The 27333-nt window shown below is 49.5% G+C and overlaps 1 protein-coding gene across 2 annotated transcripts in view; it reads right to left on the reverse strand.

Annotated features, from left to right (window-relative positions):
* The window catches only part of LOC310661913 (inactive phospholipase C-like protein 2), a 35914-nt gene that overhangs the window by 5427 nt on the left and 3154 nt on the right, over nt 1-27333 (reverse strand). Inside the window, exons 2-4 of one of the 2 annotated variants that reach the window (XR_014504177.1) lie at nt 5703-8194; nt 1959-2168; nt 289-364 (exon numbers count right to left, since the gene is read on the reverse strand). Coding sequence is in view for 1 of the 2 variants with exons in the window: in XM_083408519.1 (XP_083264645.1) it covers nt 289-364; nt 1959-2168; nt 5711-8194 (2770 nt within the window). In the remaining variant the exon portion in view is untranslated. The remainder of the gene's footprint in view (nt 1-288; nt 365-1958; nt 2169-5702; nt 8195-27333) is intronic. The other variant, XM_083408519.1, reaches the window with a different exon arrangement.

Consider the following 27333-nt stretch of genomic DNA (forward strand, 5'->3'; position numbering starts at 1 on the left):
AAGCGGTTCGAGAAACCCTTTCAGAGCACTCCAAAATCATTGCCCAACTATGTGCACAGAAAACAGTGCGGCTGACTCTCCAAACTTTGGGATTATTGAAATATATACCACAATAAATCATTCATCAATGGGGAGATGTGAGGATTTGAGTCGTGTGACTCAAATCGCCTAGACTAGACCCATTTAAAAAAAGCCATGTGGACTAAGCTTGCTTTTGGGGCCCTTCTGAGATTAGGCACCTGAAGCTTTAAGCTTTGTTAGTTTCATAGCAGTTCCTCCGCTGCCTACCTGCTTGTTGCACCTGAATAATCTTGGCGTGAACGGCATCGGCTGACTCAATTAGCGTGCGGCCTGTTTGGATCATCTGATGGCGGGGAAAGTAAAAGAGAGAGAAGGTGTGATTAGTGGGGTGGGGGCTGAGCAAGCCAGCAAAGCACCCCACCTTACAGGAGGCCCTTGGCCCCACTATGCGCAGATAGTGTGTACAGATATATAGTAATTGCACAGATTCCAGGCCTTCTCTATGCGCTACTCTTTCTCACTGTGACAAAGTCTTTGCAGTTCTAGCTGCTAGGGCCAAAGAGCACATTATGTTAGTCACATGCCTCTGCCCTTAAGCGCCAATCCAGATCTGGAGTCTAGTGTGGGGAGTGTCTTTAGCCCTTTGCTATAGGCCCAATCCACATCAGGGGGTCCTATGCCTATCATGAGCATTGCCCAAGAAAAGATGTATGGGTTGCTGCACTTCAAACAAAAGAGCCTGGCAGATAGCTCAGTTGGTACAGCATGAGACTCTTAATCTCCGAGTCATGGGTTCAAGTCCCACACCGGGCAAAACATCCCTGCATTGCAGGAGGTTGGACTCTACGATTCTATGAATCTACCAGTAATCAACTATCCAGGAAGCTGCTGGAGGCAGGGGCTGAAGCAGTGAAGCACAGTACCAGCTTGGCCACAGAGCACCTGAACGGCGCAGGTGCATATTGGATTGGCTTGAGTAGAACAGCCAATCTGCTACTCAAGACAAGAGGCTCGGCATGCCTAATAGTAGGGCTGGCCCTGCTGCCGGGGCCCCAGCAGCTGGCTGATGATGCTATGTGCTGGCATCAGGTCTGGTACAGTTGTACATTGGAAGTCAAACGGAATCTGTTCCCGAAGTCCGTTCGACTTCCAAAACGTTCGGAAACCAAAGCATGGCTTCTGATTGGCTGTAGGATGCTCCTGCAGCCTATCAGAAGCCGTGGAAGCCCTGTCAGATGTTCAGCTTCCAAAAGAATGTTCCAGAACCGGAACACTCACTTCCGGGTTTCGATCATTCAGGAGCCAAGGCGTTTGAGATCCAAGGTACCACTGTACTAAAATCCCCTTGAGGACAGTATAGGAAGGGAGCTTTCACACAATGCTAAAGCGGCTCTTGCTCCAGGCAGGATTGTAATGTGAATGCAAAACCTACAATGGGGAGGGTGGGGAGAGATGCTCATACCCATTAGAGAGGGGAAATAGCACAGGAGAACCTAAAATTCCACATAAGATTTATACGTGGAAAAGAGGCCCATTAACGGGCATGACCTGGGTGCAGATGCAAAGACGGCCGCTCTATCCCTGTATCTCTATGGTGCAGACCCCATAACTGGGCCTAGTCTTGGCTGCTGCCTAAAGAGCTGCGCATTATTGAATCTCTCCTCCATCTGAGTCTCAAGGTGAACGTGTGCTGCACTGAGAGAATGGGGTTGGCGGGAGCAGGAGCCCTTGGTTAAGATTTGCACCACAAATGTGTGCCCCATCTCACCCCAAATTGATATTTTTGCTGGGCCTCAAAACAAAACCAGGAGATCAGAAAAGAGGGACCACCCCTGTTATGGAAAGGAAACAGCAGCTGATACCCCTGGCAAAGGCCCAGGGTCCTGTCCCCCCCCCCCAGTCCCACCCAACCCACCCACCCACCAGTTTACACTCACGGTGTCGTAGGCAGCAAGCACTTTCCGCAGGAGCTCTGGGACTGGTCCCTGGGCCTCCATGGAGGGGTATTCCTCGCCCAGGTTGAGGGTGACGGCTGGGGGGCTCTCCTTCTCGCTGGGCTGCAGCCAAGTGGCCAGCTTTAAGATGCACTGCTTGATGTTAGCTGCCGGCGTCAGGCCACACAATTCCTTGAAGGAGACCAGAGCATTCTAGGGGAAGGAAAAGAGGGTGAGGGATGGGGAATGTCAACATGCCAGGAGGCCATGGGCCCCCGTGCCCCATACATTTCTGGCTGCTCCCCTTGGACTACAGGTCCCCCCCCCCAAAAAAAAATGACCCAGAGAGAGAAAAACTTTTGGTGGTCCTTGACTGTTTTCTGGGGGTGGATGTGGTAGCAAAAAGCTTCGGAGGCACTCAGAGCAACTGTGGGGCCTGCCCCTCACTTTTCTCTCCAGCTCCTAGCTTTGGGGAAGGGCAGAGGCTCACCGTAAGCACGGCATGGGGAGCTATTCATGATGGGAATGTGGGGACCCCCTGCCAATCCCGTTCTAAGTCAGCAGGCGCAGGGGGCAATCCTGTAGCTGGGACTTAAAGATGTACCTAGCAGCACTGAGTTTAATCCTATGGCTTTGGGCTTGTTGCTTTTCCTCAGTCGCATTTCTCGCAGCCTTTAAAATGGGCATAAGATCTCAGGCAGCACAGTGGGGCAGTGCGTCTGGCTGTTAACCAGAAGGCTGCTGGTTCAAGCCCACCCAGGGATGGCTGTGAGCAGGGTTCCTGTATTGCCAGGGGCTGGACTAGATGGTCCTTAGGGTCCCTTCCAACTCTACAGTTCCATGATACTAAGAAGATATGGGCGAGGCTGTGGACACGTGGGTAGCAGCAATCAGAATTAAACTTAGCATTTCACTTTGCGGAGATTTCCGAACTGCTCAAAGCACTCCGGCTAAGTTGTCTTAATTGCCCCTCATAGCAGTCTTGAATAAGGGAACTCTGGGTGGAGATGGCTTGTGAATGGTGGTTAGGTGAGGGGCGGGAAGAGGCAGATTCCTGGCTTACAGCTCATTATTTTAACTGCAGAGGACTGCATTCACACGTTCTCCTCTTTAGGAGGAATGCTGAGTCAGAGATAGCTGGACAGCCTCTCCAACACATCCCCACCCTCAAAAAAGAGGATTGCAGGTTTGCATCAGATTTGCACATGCTAATTTATATTGTGTAGATGCAAAACAGAAACATGATACATGTCACTGTACTGGAGGGGACTGTGCCCAGGTGATGTGCTGTGTGTCCGTTCTGTCTACTGCCCAGGTGTTGCCAACTGTTGATGGGCAATACCAAGCGCCCCCCCTACTGGTTCTCCCTTCTTAGGGTTATTTTATCATCCAGAAGAAGGACCAGAGAGGAGGGTCCTCTGCCAGCCCTTCAGACACAGCAAGAGAGGAAAACCTCAATTTGCAGGCCTGATCCAGGTCTCCAGGTAAATTCTAATCCATTTCCAAGACTCAACTGATTTTGGAAAAGGAAACTATATTGGGGGGAGGGAGGTAGACAGAGCATGGGGTGAGGGGAGTTCAGGGTCCTGATGAAGTTGCAAACAACCTTCTCCCCAGAGCAACCCTTGGAAGAGCAGAGAGGGGAAAATAAACCTCACTTCCACCAGCTGATCTGCACAACCTGTGTGACCTGTGAGTGTCTGTATGCAGTGTGTGTGTGTGTGTGTGTGTGTGTGTGTGTAAGAGTGTGGCCCCCAGAGGATTGGCTAAAGGTGAGTGTGGCCCTCGAGCTAGATGATAGATAGAGAGAGATACTGTAGATGATAGATGATAGATAGATAGATGATCATAGAATCATAGAACTGTAGAGTTGGGAGGGACCCTGAGGATCATCTAGTCCAACCCCCTGCAATAGATGATAGATAGATACCGTAGATCGATTGATCGATAGATATAGATAGATAGATAGATAGATAGATAGATAGATAGATGATAGATAGATAGATAGATGCCGTAGATAGATAGATACCGTAGATAGATAGATGATAGATAGATAGATAGATGCCGTAGATAGATAGATACCGTAGATAGATAGATGATAGATAGATAGATAGATAGATAGATAGATAGATAGCCCTGAAAGAGAGGACTGCCCTCTGTAAAGCAAGACACATGGCCACTCCGCATCTCCAAGCGCTAACATCCCATTCTCCCTTGCCTTCTCCAATGCTCCGGGAAGGAGAAAACTATTGCTGCTTGTTTGTGCTTGCAGCCCAGAGGAAAACACAGCTGGGATGGGGAGGTGCTGCTTTGTTGAATCAAGCCAGCTTTTTCTGTTGCAAATGGGGAGGGTGAGAGTGGCAGCTCCGCCCTTGGCAGAGAAGGCAATGGGGGGATTAGAGAGACCAGAGGGCTCTCCAGCTGTTCATGGCTGTGACGGCTACAAAGCGAAGACAGGTGGAAGCGAGATTTGTTATATCATAGGGACACATAATTCGGCCTTATGCCGAATTAGACCACTGGTCTCTCTAGCTTAGCAGTGTCTACACTGACTGGAAGCAGCTCTCCAAGGTATCAGGCAAAGGATACTACTGATTAGCTTTTCTGATTGTCTCTGTGTCTTGAGTGCCGACCTGCATTTGAACCAGCCCTGACACTAGGGTTTACAGGACTCTTCCAATAATTCCTGGCACCCCCTACAAAATGGCGATCTCCTGCTGGTGTGGAAGTGGAGGCCTGTGGGACATTGTTGCAATCAAACTAACAATTCATGTTTTGCCAGATAAATGCATGAAGAAGCCGAGGCTCACAGAGCTTTCCTGTAAAATTTGCTAGATAGAACTCTGTGAGATCACTTCTTTTGCCTGCCTGGGCAGGAAGCTGTAACAGGACATAATTCCCTCCTGCCAGGGCATCTCTCTTTTTCTTCTTCATGCTTCCAAGCCAACTCCACATATCTGTCTGAGCTCTGCAGCTCAGACACCATTTTGAATTTAGGTTTTGCATTTTTGTAACTTATATAGTAGTTATAAACCTGCCTTCATTTTGCTACAGTAACTGCTGCTTCAAGACCTAGATTATTTAAGTAAATACTACTTGTACTTCTTCACAAAACAATGTGTGTGCAATTGTTATTTTTAAGGTGAAGAAAAGAGGTAATATCAGGGAAAATCCATTCTGCCTAAAGCATCCTGGATTCTTGTTTCTAGAGGGTTAAATCAACTTTGTCTTAGCTTCCAAATTTAAAGCTGCAAAGGATGGTACTCTGCTGATCTCGCTCACAAGAGCAAGGATAATATCAAAATAATATATCCCCTCCTTGTGCCTAAACCCATTCCTACAAAGCCATGAGAATTAAACAGGCTCTAAACCCGTTTCTAAGAATACAGTCGTACCTCGGAAGTCGAACAGAATCTGTTCTGGAAGCCCGTTTGACTTCTGAAACGTTCAACTTTAAAAGCACAGCTTCTGATTTGCTGCAGGAAGCTCCTGCAGCAAATCAAAAGCTGCAGAAGCCCCATTAGACGTTTGGATTCCAAAAGAATGTTCGAAAACCAGAACACTTCCGGTTTCCAATCATTCGGGAGCCGGAATGTTTGACTCCCAAGGCGTTTGGGAGCCAAGGTACGACTGTACTCCATATTTTTAAAGTAGATAGGCATTCAGACAATTCAGACACCCTCCTCCTCCCCATCTCCAAGACCTGCAAGCCAAGCTGAGAAGGCCCCATCCCCCATCTCCCACTACCTGGGTACCTGCATGTTCTCCCGCAGGTCTGTGGCCTCCCGCAGTGGCTGGGTGGCAGTGCGGAACACCTCGTCGATCGCCTTAATGCCCGTGGCCTTGGTGGAGGTGTACTCCCTCATGCGCCGGCCCTTGCGTCCCGAAAGCCCCCTCCGGTGCGCTTTGCCTCCGCCTCGCCGGTTGGTGATGGCAACATGGACAAACAAGGTGGTGTTGGCGAGGGGCTCGCCAGCCAGGGACTGGAGGGGCACGTGGCGGTACCCCACCTGGAGGCACTCGAAAGGGATTGTGTACTGCGCGATGAACTCATCCCCGATGTAGTCATCATCGAGCACCATGAATCTCAGAATCGCCAGCTCCGGGAGGTTCACCTGGAACTCCAGGGTCTCCTCAAAGACAGGATTGTCTCCACTCTGCAGCACCGTCTTGGTGCGTTTCTCGGCACAGTCAGCGGGGATGCCGTGCATCTCGGCACAAACGTACGGCTCCACCACATCGCCCTTGGCCCCGGAGCCCTTGGGTTTGGGCAGATTCTGGCCACTGATCACCTTGAGGTGCAGGAGCTGGGCCGAGATGCCCGGCAAGGTGTCCCGGGTGTTTGCGCTGAAGTAGGACACTTCCTCGCGCATGATGGCCGGCCGGAGGACATAGCCGCAGCCCCCGTTCTGGCGGAACCAGCCAGCGTTCAAGTCCATCATGAGGCCTGGCGTCTGGTAGTTCATGGCCACCATCTGGCAGCCGCACTTCCAGAAGTCCTGGGGGTTCATGTTGCTGGCGTCGATGCGCATGGGGCTAGGGTAGACCCGGGAGAGGAAGCGCTTGTTGTACTCCACAAAATCCTCCGGTTCTTCATTGGCGTAGCGCCCGGCCTCCACCTCGCTGAAGGAGCAGGTTTCCCAATAGCACTGGTTCCGCCGAGAGGCCTCAAAGCCCTGGAAGGACACCGCCTGGCACAGACTCACCAGGTCCGAGAGCTCGCGGCACAAGGCCCGCCGGCAACGCGGCCGCTCTCGGTCCTCCTCGCTGAGAGGCAGGCTGAGCTCCAGGGTCTCCTCATCATCTGACACGTCCCCCTCGCCGGCCTGGCAGCTGGGGAGCAGCTTCCGGCTCTTGATGAGGATACAGTGCTTGAGCTTTTCCGGCGAGGGGAGGTAGGACTCGCTGGGGTTCGGAGGCACCAGGTACAGCTTGTCCCCAAATGTCTTCCTCAGGTGCTCGGCCACCAGGTGCTGCTGGGCGATGCAGCAGCGCACCGAGAGGCACAGGATGAGGGGGAAGTCCGAGGCCTCAAAGGCATGCTCGGCAACGGCACCCACCACTCTAGAAAAGGCCAAGCGGGTGCCAGCACCGACTACTGGCTCCCCAGACGAGCCGTCGCAGACTACGAGCTCCAGGCTGCGGCAGCCGGCCTTGAGCGCCGCCACATAGCCCCCAATGTCCGAAGTGGAGCCGCCCCAGAAGCAGCTGTCCTCAGCCAGGCACGCTCCGTGCGCAGAGCTAATGAAGTAGTGCGACAACGGCTGGGTCATGTCCTGGCACACCTTGCGGTGCTGGGGGTCGAAGATGTCGCAGTCGGCGGAGAGGAGGTAGCGAGTGAAGCCATCAATGGCCAAGTAGCCCCTTTCCCGGCCTTCCTTGGAGGGCTCGTACTTCCGGACGATCTCCAGGCACATCTCCTCTGTCACACCCTCCATGCCCTGCTCGGCCTCCAAGAAGCTCATGAGGTCCTTCAGGCCCATGTACTCCTTGTTGCTGGAGAACTGGACCAAGAGGAAGAAGACCTCTGGTCTGGTGCACAGCTCGCAGTAGGCCTCCACGAAGACCTCGCAGCCCACCTCCTCCCCGAGCCGCTCACTGGCCGCTTTCTGGAGCTCCTTGAACTTCAGCTCTATGGTGGACGTCTTCATGCCAGGGTTGAGGGCCCGGATGAGCTGCACGGCGCGAGAAACCGGGATCCGGCCTTCCTTCTCCAGATCTGCGATGTCGAAGACGGAAGCGATCCAGGAAGTGCGGGGGTTCGGGTGGCTGGTCTCGGGAGCCCCCTCCAGGGTGTGCTTCCCATAGGAGGCCAAGTACCGCAGCCCCATCACCCAGGCATTCACCACGTCGACAGAGCCGGCCACCAAGTCCAGGGACTCGTAGTTGTCCCCGTAGATGATCGAGAAGGCGCATTCATCCGGGAACTGGTCCGAGAGGCCGTTGGAGCGCAGCACCGGCGTCTTCTTCCCAACTCGCACCTCCTTGACCGACTTGATTTCAATCTTGGCCTTCTCTGAGTCTTTCTTGGAAGGCTCCCAGTGCATGAAGCGCAAGTCCGGGTCCAGCACAAAGAACCGGCTGTACATGCGGGAGTTGGAGCGCACTTTCTTCATCTCGCAGCCCTCCAGCATGAAGGAGATGCAGGCGGCGGTGCTACTGAGCTTGCGGTTGCTGGGCATGGTACTGAAGGAGACAGTCTTCTTCTTGTGCTGCAGGGGGCGCTGGCGGGACCCATCCTAGGAGAAGGGAAAAGAGGAATAAGACAAGAGGGGTCAGGGGTGCAGCGGGATTCAGGCGAGGGCTTTTGAGTTAGGGCAGACATACCACTCCGCAGAATGAACAGGAGGGTGTCCCACTCACCCACAAACACAGCAGGGCTGGCTTACCAGATACGGAAGTACAGTGGTGCCCCGCAAGGCGAATGCCTCGCAAGACGGAAAACCCGCAAGACGAAAGGGTTTTCCGTCTGCAGAGGCGCTTCGCAAGACGAATTTCCCTATGGGCTTGCTTCGCAAGACGAAAAATAACGAAAAAAAATTGAATTTTTTTTTGCTCCAAAACCCCTTATTCTGAATCGCTAGGCTGCTAAAAGCATTTTAGCAGCAAAACCGCTAATCCCCCCCCCTAAAAAAAGCCGTTTTTAGCCCTTTTTTAGCCAATAGCGCTAATAGCGCTACTCCGTCAATGGGCTTGCTTCGCAAGACGAAAAAACCGCAAGACGAAAAGACTCCCGGAACGGATTCTTTTCGTCTTGCGAGGCACCACTGTATGTGAAGAAAACCATAAAGTCCACAGCCCAGAACAAACTTTCCTAACCAGGTGCCCTCCAGCTGTTGCTGCACTCCCATGAGCCTCAGCTAAAATGGCTGTGGCAGCCCAGGCCTGAATCCTGTTTGCCCATGGCAAGGCCACTTGTTGTTTTGTTTTATTTGTATTCATTGCATTTATGGGCAGCTGGGGCTTGTGAATCTGGGAAGGCAGCCCATCTAGGAGAAGGAAAACCCTGATCCTAAAGCTCCACTGCCTTGGGGGAGAAGAAAAGGCTCAGGAGTAAACCCTACGCAAATCCAAAGCTGAGTCCCTAAGCAATGGTTGGATGGTGCCTTGTTCGCCTCCTGCAGTCAAGCTGGTGCTAAACGTATTGCTCTGCTCTCCTTTGGACCAGTGAGACCGAGAGAGTCTTGCCATCTAGGCAGCCCAGGACCTCCATACACACTGCCCAGGCTTGTGTCCTGAGAAAGGATGGGTGGAGGACCTGAAGGGAAACTGCGAAGGGTTTGTAAGATGGGGGACCCTGAAGAAACAAGGGCTGAATGAAAAAAAACTTTGGGAAGCATCTACACAACAGGGGACGGCAGGACCCTTGACACATAGGTGGCTGTTGTTGTTGTTGTTGACATTATTATTATTGAACTATTTCATTCAGCTTCAAGGAACCAAAGACCAACCAGTCGCAGCTGGAAGGTCAGGGACGAACCATTCTCCTAAAATGATCAGGCTTGACCTGAACTCTGAAAACGTAGCTCTCTGCTCCCCCATCCTCCAGCCCCGGTGCAGGGGCCAGATAAGACCAAACTGGCTCCAGGAACTCCGAGCCAAACCCCCAATGCTAAAAATAGGTACATCCGACCATTCTGTTGATTCTTTCCTTCCCCTGTTCCCTCACCCCCCCACCCCACCCACAAAGCTTCCTGATGTGGGGTGGGATAAGAAAGAGGGAAGAATAGCAGAGGATGGAAGAGGGAAGAGGCAGGCAAACATACTGGGAATTCACAAATGCAATTAACTGGAGGTACAGCGTGAAAATGTTTAAATCTATTTCCCATGAAGATGCTTGCTTGAACCATGTTCTGAAGGCCTTGACCAATTACTTGGCTAACACATCGCCCTCTGCACCCCAGTTGGCTCCCTTGAGTCTACAAAATGGCAAAAACTACAGGAATGTCAGCAGCATCCCCCACAGAAGTTAATTTCTCAACAGGGTTAAAAGCTGCAACACAACCAAACACACTTGTTGGTGAGCAGTTCCCATTCAACTTAGTGTGATTTGCTTCCAAACAAATAAAGGATTTTGCCCTTGTGTTAAAAAAAGAAAGAAAGGTAAATGACCCCTGGACGGTTAAGTCCAGTCAAAGGCGACTGGGGTTGCAGCGCTCATCTTGCTTTCAGGCCAAGGGAACCAGCATTTGTCCACAGACAGCCTTCCGGGTCATGTGGCCAGCATGACTAAACCGCTTCTGGCGCAACGGGACACTGTGATGGAAACCAGAGCGCACGGAAATGCCGTTTACCTTCCTGCTGCAGCAGTACCTATTTATCTACTTGCACTGGTGTGCTTTCAAACTGCTATGTTGACAGGAGCTGGAGCAGAGCAACGGGAGCTTACTCCGTCGTGGGGATTCAATCCACCGACCTTCCGATCAGCAAGCCCAAGAGGCCTCGTGGTTTAGACCACAGTGCCACCTGTGTGTTAGTGTTAGTCCCAGACCTACTAGTGTTTCATTGCTTGGTAAATATACAGTTGGGTTTTATTGGGACAGTATTGCTATTCTGTAAGCTGCACAGAACAAAAAAAATTAAAATCAGACATTTTAAATCTTTAAAAGTCATTTCTCTCTGTGCAAGCTCGGAGCTGTTGATTTTATGTGTTCCAGGACTGTGAACTGAGCCCAGGTGAAGCTTCCAGCCCCTCACAATGAACACCAAAAAGAAACAACAGAAATAGGAATAGCTTACGCTTAGCAATTTTATAAATTCATTCCCAGGGATGAGGTGAAGTATACCAAGGTTAGGACCCCAGAAACTTTTTCTTAGCTAAGTCCTGGTACAGTTTCAAGGCAAAAAAACATTTCAGGTTCTTCCTGGGCTTGCACTGCAAACAAGGAAACCCATTGTGGTGTAATGGTTAGAGTGTTGGGCTAGGACCTGGGAGGCCAGGGTTCAAATCACCACTCAGCCATGAAGCTCACTGGGTGACCTTGGGCCAGCCACTGTCTCAGCCTAACCTACCTCACAGGATTGTTGTGAGGATAAAATGGAGATAGGGAGCAGTGTAATCTAATATACACATTTTTGAAGAAAACATTCTCGTAATATAATGCATTTCTGTATGCATTTTCCACCAACATATATATGCACTTTTAGGCACACTTTACTCCAGAATGTGTGTTGTTGTTTTTTGTGAGAGGGCGGTACACATTACTTGCCTGGAGAATTGCACTGCGCAGTTCCAAGACTTGTGTATTTCAAATGATGGTTGTGTTTTGGTTTGCATCTTGTTTCGAAGAGTTCTAATGTAAGTGGGATTGTCTTGAAATGCAAGCTGAACATAATTTCTCACCCATGTACTATCATGTGTGTGCAAATCTGCTGCTATGGGCAAAGATTTGTAGCTGGGAACGCTAAGCCAAATACCGGTGTTAGAATGACAAACCAAGCGCCTTATGAAGGCTGCATGCACACCGTACATTCAAGGCACACAGCTTCCCAGGGTCCCTGAAACTGCAGAATACCCTTCATAGAGCTACAATTCCCAGCACCCTTTTCAAACTATAGTTCCCAGGGTTCCTCCACCACATTTATTGTTTTGCAGGCCTCAAGCAACTTTCTCTCTAAGCCCAGTTTTCCCCATCTGCAAAATGGGAACAGTTAAGTGATGCACGCCTTGTAGGACTGTTGCAAAGGCCAAATGCAATAATAAAACTCTACCAATGCAAAGTGCCACACACAAACAGCCTTTGGCTACTACCAGCAGCCCGAAGGACAAATCTTGGCTGCTGACCAGGAAGCCCTGCCAACATCGGCATTCCATCTCCTGGGCACAATGAAAAATGATAAGCTCACTGCCAGGAGACTGCAAGAAGCAGGTTAGGGAAATTCACAAACAGCAGAACACCCCTTGTGGGGGAGTGTCAACATTTCAAGGGTCCCAGAAGGGATTCCCATGTTATTTTTGAAGATTGCCACCCTCCCTCATTTTGCCAAGCCACTGTGACTGCAGCTAGCTTTTGGAGGCCACCTCTCTGCTGGGCCAGGGAAATGTGCCCTTTCTGGGTCCTGGGCTGGTAGGTGGGTGAAGCTTGCCTGTGCATCTGGAAACAGAAAGGGCACCTATGCTGGAAAGTCAAGTAACTTGCACCCCAGGGGTTAAATCTCTGCCAGCTCTGCTCCGCTGGCATAAAATCGCTGCTGGATTTAGTCACCTCCTCCTCTTGCCTAGGGATGCTACTTGAGGATCCTACCCCAAGCCTCCCTCACACACCCTAAGCTAGTGCCCCCTTCCCCACAACGCCTAGGCTGGAAAAATGACAGCCTAATAGTACAATGCAAGAATTAGGACTTTTAGACTGGGCTCAAATGTCCATCAGCTCACTGGGTGACTTTGAACCGTTCCCTCTCCCTCTCTGCCTAACCTACCTTTCAGGGCTGTCATGGGGACAAATGGGGGAGAACCATGTGTGTGACCCTTGAGCTCTGTTATGAGGAAAGGCAGGGTTTAAATGCAATGAATTGATGCCACCCTATATCTTCTCAAAGAACATGGTCAAACTCAAGAAGCTTAATCCAAGTACAGTGGTACCTCGGGTTAAGAACTTAATTCGTTCCGGAGGTCCGTTCTTAACCTGAAACTGTTCTTAACCTGAGGTACCACTTTAGCTAATGGGGACTCCTACTGCCGCCGTGCGATTTCTGTTCTCATTCTGAAGCAAAGTTCTTAACCCGAGGTACTATTTCTGGGTTAGCAGAGTCTGTAACCTGAAGCGTCTGTAACCTGAAGCGTCTGTAACCCGCGGTACCACTGTACCAGAAACACCTGAGGAATCTGTATAGTCGTACCTCTGATTACAAACTTAATTCGTTCTGGAGGCCCGTTTTTAACCTGAAACCGTTCTTAACCTGAGGTACCACTTTAGCTAATGGGGCCTCTCGCTGCTGCCGTACTGCCGCCGCACAATTCTGTTCTCATCCTGAGGTAAAGTTCTTAACCCGAGGTACTACTTCCGGGTTAGCGGAGTCTGTAACCTGAAGTGCTTGTAACCCGAGGTGTTTGTAACCCGAGGTACCACTGTAGTTGTGTCCTTGCCTTGGACAGATACAATTGGGTTTCTTCCAAACCAGAACCATAGCTGACATCCCCTCTCTCCTTTCACCGGCCCTTACGGTTGTGAAGACATGCCTGAAAGGCTGTGTGTAGGCCGAGAGCCAGGACAGGAAAGGTAACCTGAGAGGTATCATCATCACCGCCACAGTTGCCAACCTGGAGGCAAAATAAATCTGGAGGAGAATCACAGTCATAAATGCACTGTGGGCAGAGCTGTCAGCTCAGCAGCAAGGGGAAATAACTCTGCACGGGATCAGAGGCAATCTTGACAGTACTAATAGGAAACATATTGTTGGGTGGTGCTTTGGTGCAGAGAAGCAGTTCCAGGTTATAAGGTCTGACCTTGGAATTTGAGGGCTTTGAGCCCACCCATTACCCACCTCGCATGTAGGGACCTTTTCCTTGCATGCCACTCCCTTGGCAAGAGCCACAGAAAAGCACCTGAGCAGGAAGGAATGGGGTTCTCGGGACCTGGCTGCCACTGAGACGTTTCCAGGTCCTGTATACCTGAAGGAGCATCTCCACCCCCATCGTTCAGCCCGGACACTGAGATCCAGCGCCGAGGGCCTTCTGGCGGTTCCCTCATTGCGAGAAGTGAGGTTACAGGGAACCAGACAGAGGGCCTTCTCGGTAGTGGCGCCTGCCCTCTGGAACGCCTTCCCTTCAGATGTGAAGGAAATAAGCAGCTGTCCTATCTTTAAAAGACATCTGAAGGCAGCCCTGTTTAGGCAAGTTTTTAATATTTAATGCTGTATTGTTTTTAACACTCGATTGGAAGCCACCCAGAGTGGCTGGGGAGACTCAGCCAGATGGGCGGGGTATAAATAATAAATTATTATTATTATTATTATTATTATTATTATTATTATTATTATTATTATTATTAATATTATTATTAATATTATTATTATTCCATGCCCTGCCATGAGAACTCTATGGAGGCTGACGCCTCTTTTTTTACTTTCCTGGGCCACGCGGAGATGCAGGCGGGTCCCAGATCCGAAGAACGTAGGGGAGGATGGTTACCACCCTGATCTGGGCAGAGACAAAAATCGATAGCGAGGGGGTGGAGATGAGTCAGACATCAAAGTTACATAATGTACCGTCTCTACGGTTACCACAGGAAGGAGGGGAAATTGATGGTTCCTAAATTGACACAGATCAGAAGATTGGGATGGAGCGGGAGATGTTTATTCAGAGTCATTATTGGGTTTTGGCAGCTGCAGGAGGGCGTGGGAGAGAAAAGGTGAGATGCGGAGTTTGGGGGCAAACGTGGGTCAAAGTTCCTGGCCTGAAAACAAAAAACCGAGTCCAACAGATTTTAGACACCAGAACCTGTTCTCAGCGCCAGCGGTTCATTCCTGGAGCATGTGAAGTCCAGAATTCTCTCCTTGCCAAGAGAACATCATCCCTAAGTTGAGTATTGACAGCCAGATCTCACACACCTGAGTCTCACCTGCCAGTCTCGCAACCTAATTTTATTAACAGCATCCAAGATCTCAGACGACCCCTTCATTACAAGCTAAGGATAAGGTAGAGTGCATAACTCAATGGCAGAGCACATGCTTTGAATGCAGAAGGCCTCAGGTTCAATGCCTGCTGTCTCCTGGTGTGTCTGGGAAAGGCACCTGAGGTCTGCAACAGTCATAGGATTCTTTGGGGAAAACCATGGCAGTTCAAAATGCAATCCTAGTGCTTTATGTTGCATATGTGGTCTGAATAGCAGGATGAAGGCAGCTTCTCCCTATGACATGGTCTTATGCGAATCTGCCTCGTGCTAAATCTAAAGCAATTAGGCATGTTCTGTCAACCTTTCAACGACAAGTTTACGGAGGACAGATGGATGGATGGCAATGAGCCCACTTGTGTCCTGTCGCTCTAGAGCAGGCATGGCCAAACTTGGCCCCTCCAGCTGTTTTGGGACTACAACTCCCATCATCCCTTGCTAAGAGGACCAGTGGTCAGGGATGGTGGGAATTGTAGTCCCAAAACAGCTGGAGGGTCAAGTTTGGCCATGCCTGCTCCACAGGGTAGGACCGGACCTGTGAGCTCAATTTAAAAGAAAAGGGATCCAGACTTGAGCTTTCCCACAGTGGAAGAGATTGCCTTAGAAGGGAGCTGACCTCCCCTTCACTAAGAGGTTTTTAAAGTAGAAGGTGGATTGCCTGCCAATGCCACCCGTCAGGGACACTGTACAGTCGTACCTTGGAAGTCAAACGGAAACTGTTCCGGAAGTCCGTTTGACTTCAAAAACGTTCGGAAACTAAAGCGCAGCTTCTGATTGGCTGTAGGAAGCTCCTGCAGCCAATCAGAAGCCCCGTCGGACATTTGGCTTCCAAAAATAGTTCGCAAACCAGTTTTTGACCATCTGGGAGCCGAAATGTTCGGCAACTAAGCTGTTTGAGATTCAAGGTACGACTGTAGTAAGATTTCTGTGGGGTTTTGTTAGTGGAGACACAGTTCTATTCTGCCTTTAGCAGCACTGGCTACCCCTCCCAGTTTGAGGTCGTCAACAAATCTGATGAGCATGCCCTCAATCCCTTCATCCACGTTGTTTATAAAGACGTTGAACAATAATGGGCTCAGGAAAGAACCCTGCGGCACCCCACTTGTTCACTTTTTCCTGAAAGGATGAGGAACCACTAGTGAGTTCTCTTTGGGTTCGGCCGGACCTTAGTGGCCTTCCTTATGTTTCACCTGTGTATGAAAATACAAGACCTCACAGCTTGTGCAGCCTCCTTCTGTAGGCGAAACAGAGAGGGCCTAGAGCTGGTTACAAAAGCAATGGATTTTGAAAAAAGAAAGACGAGGGGGAAAATGCACGTCAGGCAGCTCCGTCTTAATGAGAGAAGGAGCAAGATCTTCCGGGAAATACTCTTATTAATTTGCTTATATGCTGCTTAGTGCCAATAAGTGGTTTACAAAATATAAAAAGCCAATTACACAGACGTTAAAATAAGAATATCCGTAATTAAAATGCACAAGAGAATAATCCAATTAAAATGACGCAGCCATTAAAACAGGAGACTCGCAGTATCCACTTAGGGTACATTTAGTAGGAGAAGGAGTTATTATTTATTAAGATACATATTATATTATAATCATAATAATCAATTGGTTGGCTCTTCTTATGTTCATGATTATAATAAATAATATCTCAGTCCAAACTGCCTTTAGAGCAGCCTTTCTCAACCTGTGGGTCCCCAGATGTTGTTGAACTACAACTCCCATCACCCCTAGGTAGCAAGGCCAGAGCTCAGGGATGATGGGAGTTGTAGTCCAACAACATCTGGGGACCCACAGGTTGAGAACTGCTGCTTTAGAGTGTAGTGGACCCGATGCCAGTGTACTGGACCCCACAATTCCTCTTCCAGAAAAGGATGTCAAGCACAGGAAAGTATTGTTCAGAGGCAACCAACCACATAAAGGTGGTTTTGGACCCCCCACCCAAGTTTCAAAGATGTCAACAACTTGTTGAATAGGGTACCAACCCTTTGGAATGCTGACTGCCTATTGCTGGCACTCACGGTGGCTAAACACTTAGCACTTCAACAAGGAAGGGAAGATACTCTTCCCCCAAGCAAACAATGGACGGAAGGCATGACCCAACCCAGCCACTTGTGAGAAAGTTACCTTCCCCAAGTGGGAAAAGAATAGAATATTTTCGGAGATATGGGGCCCCTGCACAGTCTTGTTTGCTTAAGCAATAGGCAGCAGACAAGTTTGGACCAATAGTCAAATCCCACTTTGTGCTTCTCTATCCACAATTGTTTGCTGCAAAAAGAATTATTTCCTTAATCGTTGTTTGCTGCATTTGCACATGTATGTGTTTGTCTCTTGTGGTTTATCTCTTTTCTTTTTGTACACAAAATATTCAAAATCTAATGAATGAAACCCTGTAAATTAAAAAAAAGGAAGCTTTTGTACATAAATGACAAGCTGTATTGTGGCGAGCCTGTCCTATCTGAGCCCAACCAAAATGAACGAGAGCTGCTTGTTTGTTCCAATGGGGTTTTTGCATGGGAGAACTTCCCAGAAATTGTGTGTCTCCCCCAAAGGTTCTGTAACATTCAGAGAGGAGTAGCCGTGGGGAGTAGCTGAGAGTTTATAACAGAGTGTCCGAACATCGCAGAGTCCAAGGTTAGCATGTGGCTCACTGTTCTTCATCTTAAGCAAGGTTATGAAAACACAGAGGCTGAGGACGCTGAGGTTTTAGAAACCAGAGGAGGAAACAGGGAGGGAAACAGCCCCATTGGTGGAGAAAAGAGCTTTTTTTCTGTCCCATGCATGGTTCTCAGTCCTCTGCCTCCTTCCCGCTACAACTAATACCCCAGCTCAATGCTTCCCTTCTTCCTTAGCCTAAGCTGTCACAACAGCCTGAGTTCTGCAATAAACAAGCAAACAGTGCCTTATAGATTTGCAGTAAGAAGTGATGTTTGGTTTTGGCTAGGCATGCATTAAGTTATATTTAGAGCTTTGGGTACTCTACACTAAAAAAAGAAAAGAAAAATCTCTGCCTAGGAAATCCCAATTCTGCTGCAAGAAAAGCTAGGTTCTGCAACCTGCGTAATTTTGCAAATCAGAACTATTTCCATAATCTCTTATTTTGCACGCTTCGATCCAGATTGCCTGGAGAAGGGCCAGGAGCTATGAATAAACCTAGCCTAGACCCAGAAAATAAAAACTGCAGACCAGTTGCCAACATCCCCTTTCTGGGCACGGTACTTGAGCAAGATTGTCACTGGCCAGCTCCAGGTACTCTTGGATGAAACTGACTTTCTAGATCCATTTCAACTGGGCTTCAGGCCTGGTTTTGGAATGGAAACTGCCTCGGTTGCCCTGGGGGATGACCTTTGCTGAGAGGTGGAGGACAGTGATCATATTGATTCTCCTGTATCTCTTAGAGCCTTTCTGTACTACATGGTATCCTACTGGTTAGGCTGTCTGGGCTGGGGATTGGAGTGACCTGATTGATTCTGCTCCTATTGGATGGCTGATTCCAGAATGTGCCTCACGCCCGCTGGCAGAAGCCCACAAGCTGCTTCAAACAGCACTTTTAAGAAGTGCTTTAATCCCTGCTCATCAGCTGATGACGACACTCAAGGAGAGGGTCGAGCAAGGTCAGGGAGGGGTGTGGCCTAGGAAGAGTCCCAAGGGCCGGACAGAGAGACTGTGAGGGCCGCATTCTGGTCATGGGCCTACCCCTCGCCTTAGCACAAGTACTTCTGTGTGTGTATTTGCTTGTGTTGTTCTGCACAGTGTCACATCTAGTGCTGGTGGACCAACAGCCGTATAAAGCACTTCTCCCTCTAGCTTTCTCTCTGTGGGATCAACAGCTATGAATATCTTTGAATGCCCCCCCCACCAAAAAAGCAGCCCCAGATGGTATCTCAGGTTGCTTTGAATGGCGCAAATGTTTGCAAGAGGCTCTGCTTCTCTCTCTTTAATGCGGTAAGCAGATGGACACCAGGCTGCGGCAAGGAGGGGCGGGGGGAGGGAAGGGACTCAGAAACTGACTAAACCTCCTCCTCCTCCCAGCATGAGATGCACTTCCTCCCTATAAGGCACAGCTGAAGGGCCGGATCTGGACCTCCTCAGGAAGTTTGTACTAGAAGAATAACTTTTCCTGCCTTTGGAATCCGAACAGGTGTTTTGGCTTGGGGACAGGGAGAATAAAATAGGAACGCAAAGCCAGGAAGGAAGGAAAGAAGGAATGACTCCCTTAATAAAGCAGGCTGTAGGGCTGCCCAGCACCAGTTAGGCAGGGCTTAATTTAGGCTCTTCTCATTTCAGAGTGTGAAATGTTCCCCTTCCACAGGCGACTCTCAAGCACTGCCTTGTTGGCCAAAAGTCACATCTGCATTCCTTGGCTCATCAAAGCACCAGACCTCAAGCCCGAACCTCCAAAGGAGGGGAGAGAATGGATTTGAGCATGTACAAAGCGAATGTGCAGAATTTCTCAGAGTGGTTGAACAATCCATCCCTCTTCCCAAGGAATTCTGGGGATTGGAAATACAAGCCTTCCAACAACTCACAGCACCCTTAACTAACTACAGTTCCTAGGAAGCTTTGGGGGAAACCATATCTGCTTAAAGTGGTATGATAGCACTTTATAGTGCAGATGAGGTCCACGTTGGAGAAGGTCAGTCTTAGGCATGTTCACAGAATCATAGACTTGTAGAGCTGGAAGGGACCTTGAGGGTCATGTAGTCCAACCCCTTTGCAATACAGGAATCTCAACGCACGGTCCCCCATCCAATCTGAAACCATCCCGGACCCTGCTTAGCTTTGCAAATGTGCTAGCAGTTTTATTGCTGCCCCACTAGGAGGATCCTATTAGTACCACGGCAGCAAGACCAAAACGACCCCAGCAAAGACTGCAGCACAAAATGAACTAAGATTATGAAGAAAGGTTTCCAGCCTTCCCCAGTTGCTGTGGTGGATCCGGTTGCCAAACTGGGCAGACTCCTTCCCCCCTCCCACCCTGAGAATAGCCCTCTGGCACCAGAAGATTATTTGCTTTCTTGGTCCATTAACCTCCAGTGATTAAAACGCGTCCTGCCAGGCCCTAATCTCAAAAGTCCCAATGAGCTGCTTTGCTGTCCAAGTGGAATTAATTTGCTAACGAAATTTTTTGGGGGGAGGGGGTGGAATTCGCACCTTCCTTGCTAAAAGCTCCTTCTCATCCCCATCTGCATCCCTCCTCCGGGGCAGCCTGGTCAGGGTACCAAAAACCCAAGCAAAAAATTATAAATACATAGCTGAACAACAGATGGGCAGCCAACTGCATCTCTAGCCAGGCAGGTGGAAAGCAGAAAAGGAATTGCAGCATTGCACCAGCCATCGCCTCCTCCCCACATCCCACTGCAGCCTCTCAGATCCGCCGGGGGAAACTTTCCCCCCTTGGCAGAATGTATCCCATGCCAAAGGCTCATTTGAAAATTGATTGAGGGCTCAGCCACAGACTAGAGGAGCTGCATTCATGTTAGATACCCAAAACACTTTTTTCAGGCACCTGCGAATTCTATCTGAAGTGCAACCTCTGTCCGTTCTAGCTTTCTCCAATTTGGGACTCTCCAGATGTTTTGGGCTATAGCTACTGCTGATGGAAGCTTGAAGTCCAAAACATCTGGAGGGCATTAGATTGGGGTCAGATGGTGCGTTCTCCCCCCCTCCCCCCCCGCCAGTCCCCTGCCCCAGAGAGCTGCATCCTTTGGCAGTGGACACGTGGTCTGTGTTTCCTCTGCAACAGATGAAGGGGGTGGGTGTGATTTCTGCACCAGGACTTCTTCAGCTGTCACTTAGAGGCAGATGTAACCTGCGTCAGTCAGTCAGTGTGGTGACGACAATGAAAAAGGAAGCATTTTTGTTTTATTTTTGGCCATTTGTTTAATTAGTTCCATCCATGCATCACACCTGAATAATGAAGGTGCACAGATAAGTGCTCATGGAGGGAGGGGGACTGCCCATAAATGGGCAACACTTTCCCCCTCCAGTACTTGGCAAAGATGGCCTTTGTGTGGACCTTTCAAAAGGATCCTGAGCTACCTTATCTAGAACACCTTTCTGTTCCCGTGCCCTACCATGCAACTAAGTTAGCAACATAAGTCTAAGTGCATACTTCTTCTCTGTTTACCTTGCCTCCATTTCCCTTCTACTGCCCTGTTGTTTTCCTCTGTGTCAAATTTTAGATTGTACGTTCTTGGGGCAGAGACATGTCCTCTTACACTCTCTAAAAACGCAGGATGAAACCTGGAGACCAGAGTTCAAAGCCCAATTCTGTTCAAGTCTCACTAGGGAGACACCTCAGGGGAGGGTGCTATCTTTCAGCCTCAGTTTTCCTATCTGTGAAATGGAAAGACTAAGAGCTCATTGTACACCTCAAAGAGAGGGAGGGGGGGGAAGGGGAGCCTTTGCAGTACACTTGCTCTATGCTTCACTGTAGCTTGGACCACATAGGCCAGTGAGTGGGCGTTCCCGATCTTTTCTCACCCCTTCCAGTTTGGTCAAATTTGTACCCAAGCCATCGTCCGCAGCACTCAGGCCACATAAAAAGGTAAAGGGACCCCTGACCATTAGGTCCAGTCGTGACCGACTCTTGGGGTTGTGGCGCTCATCTCGCTTTATTGGCCGAGGGAATCGGCGTACAGCCTACTGGTCATGTGGCCAGCATGACTAAGCCGCTTCTGGCAAACCAGAGCAGCGCACGGAAATGCCGTTTACTTTCCCGCCAGAGTGGTACCTATTTATCTACTTGCACTTTGACGTGCTTTTGAACTGCTAGGTTGGCAGGAGCAGGGACCGAGCAACGGGAGCTCACCCCGTCGTGGGGATTTGAACCGCTGACCTTCTGATCAGCAAGTCCCAGGCTCTGTGGTTTAACCCACAGCGTCAACCGCGTCCCACATACAGAGTCCCACTCAAGCCACATACAGAGGGAATTAACCCACTCCATCATCACAACAACACTGTTAAAGCTAGCGGGAAGCCATCCCAAGGTCAACTAGTGGGCTGCGTAGCCAAACAGAGATTTTATTTCCCTAGCTATTCCCTTGCCCCATACCAGGTCTCAGGATTCCATGAGTTTAGCTGCCAAGGTAACAGAGCTTTGGCAATTCTTGCTGTGCCTTTCCAGATCTTCCCCTGGCCTCCAACGCCCTACCCTTGTGCACTTGCAAAAAATAACATATTCTATCACCGCCATGGGCATATCCCAGGCAGTGCACCTCAATCCACACACACCCAAACCCCCAGGTGATTTTTTTCTTTAGAAAGGCCACTGGAGGAATGGTAAGCCTGTTCCATCACCTGTACTCTGTGCGCAAGATCCATTTAGCCTTTTCAAAACACGCTCCAGACTGCAGGGCAAGCGAATTCCTTCTCCTCCAAGGTGCATGAGAAAGGCCTAACAAGCTGGGGGGTGGCAGAGGGGCTGGAACGCAGCCCACACACCCTGTATTAATAGCGCTGGAGCAATCAGTGCTTAAAATAGGCTGCGAGGAGCAAGGAGGCGGGTCTCGGGTGACAGCAACCTATTCTGGAGATGAACAACCGTGACGCAAAAACATTTAAAAGGCCGCTTTTAGAAACACACACCTACCAAGGGCACCTCCATCAGAACCCCGCAGTAAACGCCCACACTGAGGTTCATGCCCAATAGATGGGGGAAATAAAGGGGGTGGGAAGCAGGGGGGAGTCAGCAATATCAAGATGGGACACCTGGAGCAGAGCCACACCTCAAGGGTTTGGCACATGGTGTTTGCTACGGCTCAGCCCTACCACTGCCGTGCAGGAAAGTCTCCAGTGCAAAGGATTCTGGGAGGGATCTGAGCCTCAGCAGCAGAGGAGGTGTTTTGCAGGCAGAAGCCACCAGGTTTTACCCTCGGTTAAAAGGATCAAGGGAGGCGGGTGCCGCTGGGGGTTAAACCACAGAGTCTAGGGCTTGCCAATCAGAAGGTCGGCTGTTCTAATCCCCGCGATGGGGTGAGCTCCCATTACTCGGTCCCTGCTCCTGCCAACCTAGCAGTTCGAAAGCACGTCAAAGTGCAAGTAAATAAATAGGTACCACTCCGGTGGGAAGGTAAACGGCATTTCCGTGCGCTGCTCTGGTTCGCCAGAAGCGGCTTAGTCATGCTGGCCACATGACCTGGAAGTTGTACGCCAGCTCTCTCGGCCAATAAAGCGAGATGAGCACTGCAACCCCAGAGTCAGCCATGACTGGACCTAATGGTCAGGGGTTCCTTTACCTTTAAAAAGATCAAGAGAGTGGGTGACAGGAACAACTCTTTGCCCAGTTTCCTAAGAGAGCTGCTGCCCGTCAAGAGCAGACAACACCAACATAGCTCAGTTGTTACTGCTTCTGAGACTCTTCATCTCAGGGTCGTGGGTTCAAGTCCCACGTTGGGCAAAAGATTTCTGCATTGCGGAGGGTTGGAATGGATGGCCCTTGTGGTCCCTTCCAACTCTACGATTCTATGAACGTTGGTACACATGAGACAACTAGCCAGTCCTGGGAATAAGGTCACTTTCGAAGTTTATTTCACTGGCTGGGGATGATGCTCTGCCCACGCTGCCAAACAGCTGCTGCCAGTCAGGTAAGCAGCAGATCTCTGGTGACTGGTCAGATACAAAAGAAAGCAAGGTTCTTGCATCTTCAATAGTCAAAATGCTCCACCTGCTGAAATTCCCTGTTCCATGCAAATATTAAAGACACAGGGCCCCCCACGTACCCAGTTCTTTCTTTTTTAAAATCTGGCTGCCCTAAGCAGATACAGAACCCCAAACGCCACCCAAGTGCAACAGAGTTTTGAGTGCCAGCGTTGCAAATTTCATTTTGAAATAGTAATTTGAGTGACACTCAAGAAACACAGCTCACACTGCGAATGCATGAAATCTGACAAGATCACTAGTTTAAATGATACCGTGAAGCAGGGATCTCTGCTTGAGACCTGGGAAAGTCACTACCAGTCAGAGTACACGGCTGCTGGTTAGACAGACCGGTGGCCGCTTTGTATGGTTCTATTCAAACTTAAATATTGTCAATGCATTTTTAGGTAGTAAGTATTAGGGTGGCAAGCTGCAAAAGGAGAACAGGACTCCTGCACCTTTAAGAGTTGTGCAGAAGAGGAAATTTTAGCCAGTGTATGCAACTGTTAAAGTAGTAGGAACCCTGTCCCCCTTATGCAATGGTGTCCAACTTTTTTCCAAAGGGCCACATTTGATGAAGTGAAGGGCCGTGGGGACCAACCAAAGGGCTGACCAAAGTTGTTGGCCTTTTTTTAGGATTGAAGTTGTTTTTAGGATTTTACCCCAGGACATATACTGGCACGGGGGGATGGATTAAATTGACTGGCGGGCCGGATTAGGTCTCCAAAACAGACTTTGGACATGAATTGGGCCACCCTTGTAACTGCAATGCTATTTTTCTAGAAAAAGAGATGCCAGAACTCACCATGAACACATCCCTTGTTCTCTTATAATGGCAATAGTGCCCACCTGAGAGGTGCCGGAACTGAGTTCTGGCGGGGGGGGGGGTGGAGCCCTGCCCTGCCCTGCTTACCGTAGGCAGTTTCAATATTTTGTACAATTTTTTTTCTTCCCTGCCACAAGACTACTCAAAAGCATAATTGTAAATGTTGCAATGCATACATCTTCGATTAGAACATTTATACTTGTTTTCTTCCCCTTCCTGCCCCCCCCCCCACATAAAAAGTCTGAATAAAGAAAATTTGCACGAGAGCATTCTCAACCTCACACCCCATTTATTTCAGTTTCAAGACTGGACTACATGAACAATCACCAACAGTTTACTTCTATTCTGCTTTTTGGTCTAGGCCCCCAAACTGCTGAGCAAGAAAATACAACACTATGCGTAGAACCATCCGACTCAGGAAATAGCCATACCATTAGACTTGCTCACACCAACAGCATATCATCGTTGAGGATTAAAGACACAGACGTTATAGGTTCCCTTCCATAGGCATGCACACTAATAAGGGGAGATGGGGTGCAGCCAGGATCCCACCTCCCGAAAAACTCAATTCTCAGAACCCATTTTCAGAGCCAAAACCCAATCCTGGAACATGTGAAAAAATAACGTCAGGCGAGTCCTGCAACAAAACAGTATGGGGTAACATTTTCCTGGCCTTCAAGCCAGCTAATGCCCTCCTCCCTTTTTTCCCTTAAAAAAGGCTTAGCTGCTTTGGGGTCTCACCACCACTCAAGAGTTTTTCTCCCTAAATATTTTGTATGCGCTTCTGCATAACTTGAGGTCTGTCCCCCCAACACCCCAAGCCTGCTGGCACTTCCCCCTTGGGCATGAGTTTTGGCTACATGAGGACTGGCACTGCAATATAAGATGGAGCGCTTTTGCCCCATCCTAAGATGAGAGGTGCCAGGACTCAAGTGTGACTGAAAGTCACCTGCTGCTTGACTTGAAAGTTCTCCCACCTATCTCAGGTGCATGTAGGCTGACCAACTATAGTTACTTTTGTGCTGAGAGAGGGGCCTTCTCAGGGCTGGCATTAGGGCAGAGCCCATAACTGACAACTGCATTGGGGATCCCTTTAGGAGGGGGGAAAGTCCAACCTAGAACTCCAAGCAGTGCCAGCGGCTGCAACGAGATTCCTTTCAAATTTCCCACAATGCCCAGGAGCAATGCTGAATTAAAAAATCCTCTCCCTAGAGAAGCTTGCCTGGTGCCTTCATTACAAAACTTTAGGCGCCAGGTGAAAAAAATTCACTATAACCAGGCTTTAAATGTGTTTGTGGAAGAGGGATTGGTATTATTAATTAATTTAATTTGTATACAGTGGTACCTTGGGTTACGAACTTTATTCGTTCTGGAGGTCCGTTCTTAACCTGAAACTGTTCTTAACCTGAGGTACCACTTTAGCTAATGGGGCCTCCCGCTGCCGCCGCACCACCACCGCATGATTTCTGTTCTCATCCTGAGGTAAAGTTCTTAACCTGAGGTACTATTTCTGGGTTAGCGGAGTCTGTAACCTGAAGCGTCTGTAATCTGAAGCGTCTGTAACCCGAGGTACCACTGTACTGCCCTGCATCTGTAGGGCAGTTCATAACACAAAGTATATATGGTAATAAAAAATAAGAACAAAGACAAACCAATAATGCCCCCTCCCACAACTCATTTAAAAGGTCATTGGATGTCAATCAGCCAAAGGCATGGTGGAAGAAGAATGTCTTTGCCTGGTGCCTAAAGGTATATAATGAAGGCACCAGCCAAGCCTCCCTGGGGAGAGCATTCCACAAACAGGGAGCCACTGCAAAAAAGGCCCATTCTAGGGTTGCCACCCTCCGGGCCTCTCGTGGAGAAGGTTATTGGTTTGTTTTCGTTTTGCTATTTATTTTGTGTTCTCATTTTGTACTGCCATGCTGTGAACCACGATGTGGTCTTCGGATGAAGGGTGGCATACAAATTTAATAAATAAAACTATAACTAGATTCACCTGTTCACAAGCCTGCAAATGCAACCGGCAGATGAGCGCTGTCTTCTTCCAGCGTTCCCAGCAACAGGCATTCAGAGAACGTAGCCACCATGAGCACCCGCTCAAATTCAGCCATCTCAAATTAAGCTTTTCATATAGAGCGGCCCAACTGGCTATTAAAAAAAACAACACCAATCCACCTGGCATCTGTGGCCCTACCGCCCTTAATCTTCCTACCCCTCGCCTTCTCTAACGCCCAAGGAAGTTGCCATTTCCAGGGGGCCTCCAAATACTTCCGTCACGAAAGCAGCAGCACAAGGAAGGTCACGTCACAGCCGAACAAGTGACCGCGTGATTCTGTTTCCTTGGATCTTCCAGGCCAAGGAATGGCCTTGGCCATTTGGATTCTGGTAAATAAGACATAAATAACCCAAGGGAACCCGAGAACCCCTTCACAGCAGGCGATGATGGAGGGGTGGGGGAGATGACAGCAACATCCTTCCAAGGATACACGCACTGGCAAGCTTATTGGCTCGCCCCTCGCCCCGCCCCGTGCGGCATGAGGCTTGGCTCATTTGCAGGAGCCATCAGCAACTATCTGCTGTGTGTGTACCTTTCTGCTTGCTCCAGTTCCAGGATCTCAGCCTGGGGAAGGAACTCAGCCGGGGAAGGGAGTGAAAGAGCTGGCGCCACTTGTGTCTGCATCTGCACCATGAACTTAAAGCATATTCCCTCCCTGCTTCCAAAGAATCCTAGGAACCCTTCAAAAAGAGTTGCCATTCCCAGCACCCTTGGCAAGCTTCCATTTCCCAGGGTTCTTCTTCTGTTTCGGACAGGCAGAGGGCTTTAAATGTGCTTTGAATATACGACATGTGCACGGCCAACAGTAGAGAAGAACCGGGCTCAACTGACAAGCGGGAGCTTCGTTTACATGCAAATGTTGCGGCCAATGTGACACAGTGATCTGGCCAGCCTTGGTTTCCAACAGGGACTGGGCCAGGCATAGGCAAACTCGGCCCTCCAGATGTTTTGGGACTACAACTCCCATCATCCCTGACCACTAGTCCTGTTAGCTAGGAATGATGGGAGTTGTAGTCCCAAAACATGTGGCGGGCCAAGTTTGCCTATGCCTGGACTGGACCTTTATGCCCGTTGTGGAAAATGTCAGAGACTACTGCAGGCTCTTTGGGGAAAGGCTGTAGCTTAGAGGTAAGGCGTCTGCCTTGCATGCAGAAGGTCCCTGGTTCAAAGCCTGGCATCTCCAGGTAGGGCTAGGAGAGAATCCTGCCCAACACCTTAGAGAGCCCCTGCCAGACAGCGCAGAGCT

Source organism: Podarcis tiliguerta (assembly GCF_965153285.1).
Source record: "Podarcis tiliguerta genome assembly, chromosome: 13".
NCBI classification, from domain to species: Eukaryota; Metazoa; Chordata; class Lepidosauria; order Squamata; family Lacertidae; genus Podarcis; species Podarcis tiliguerta.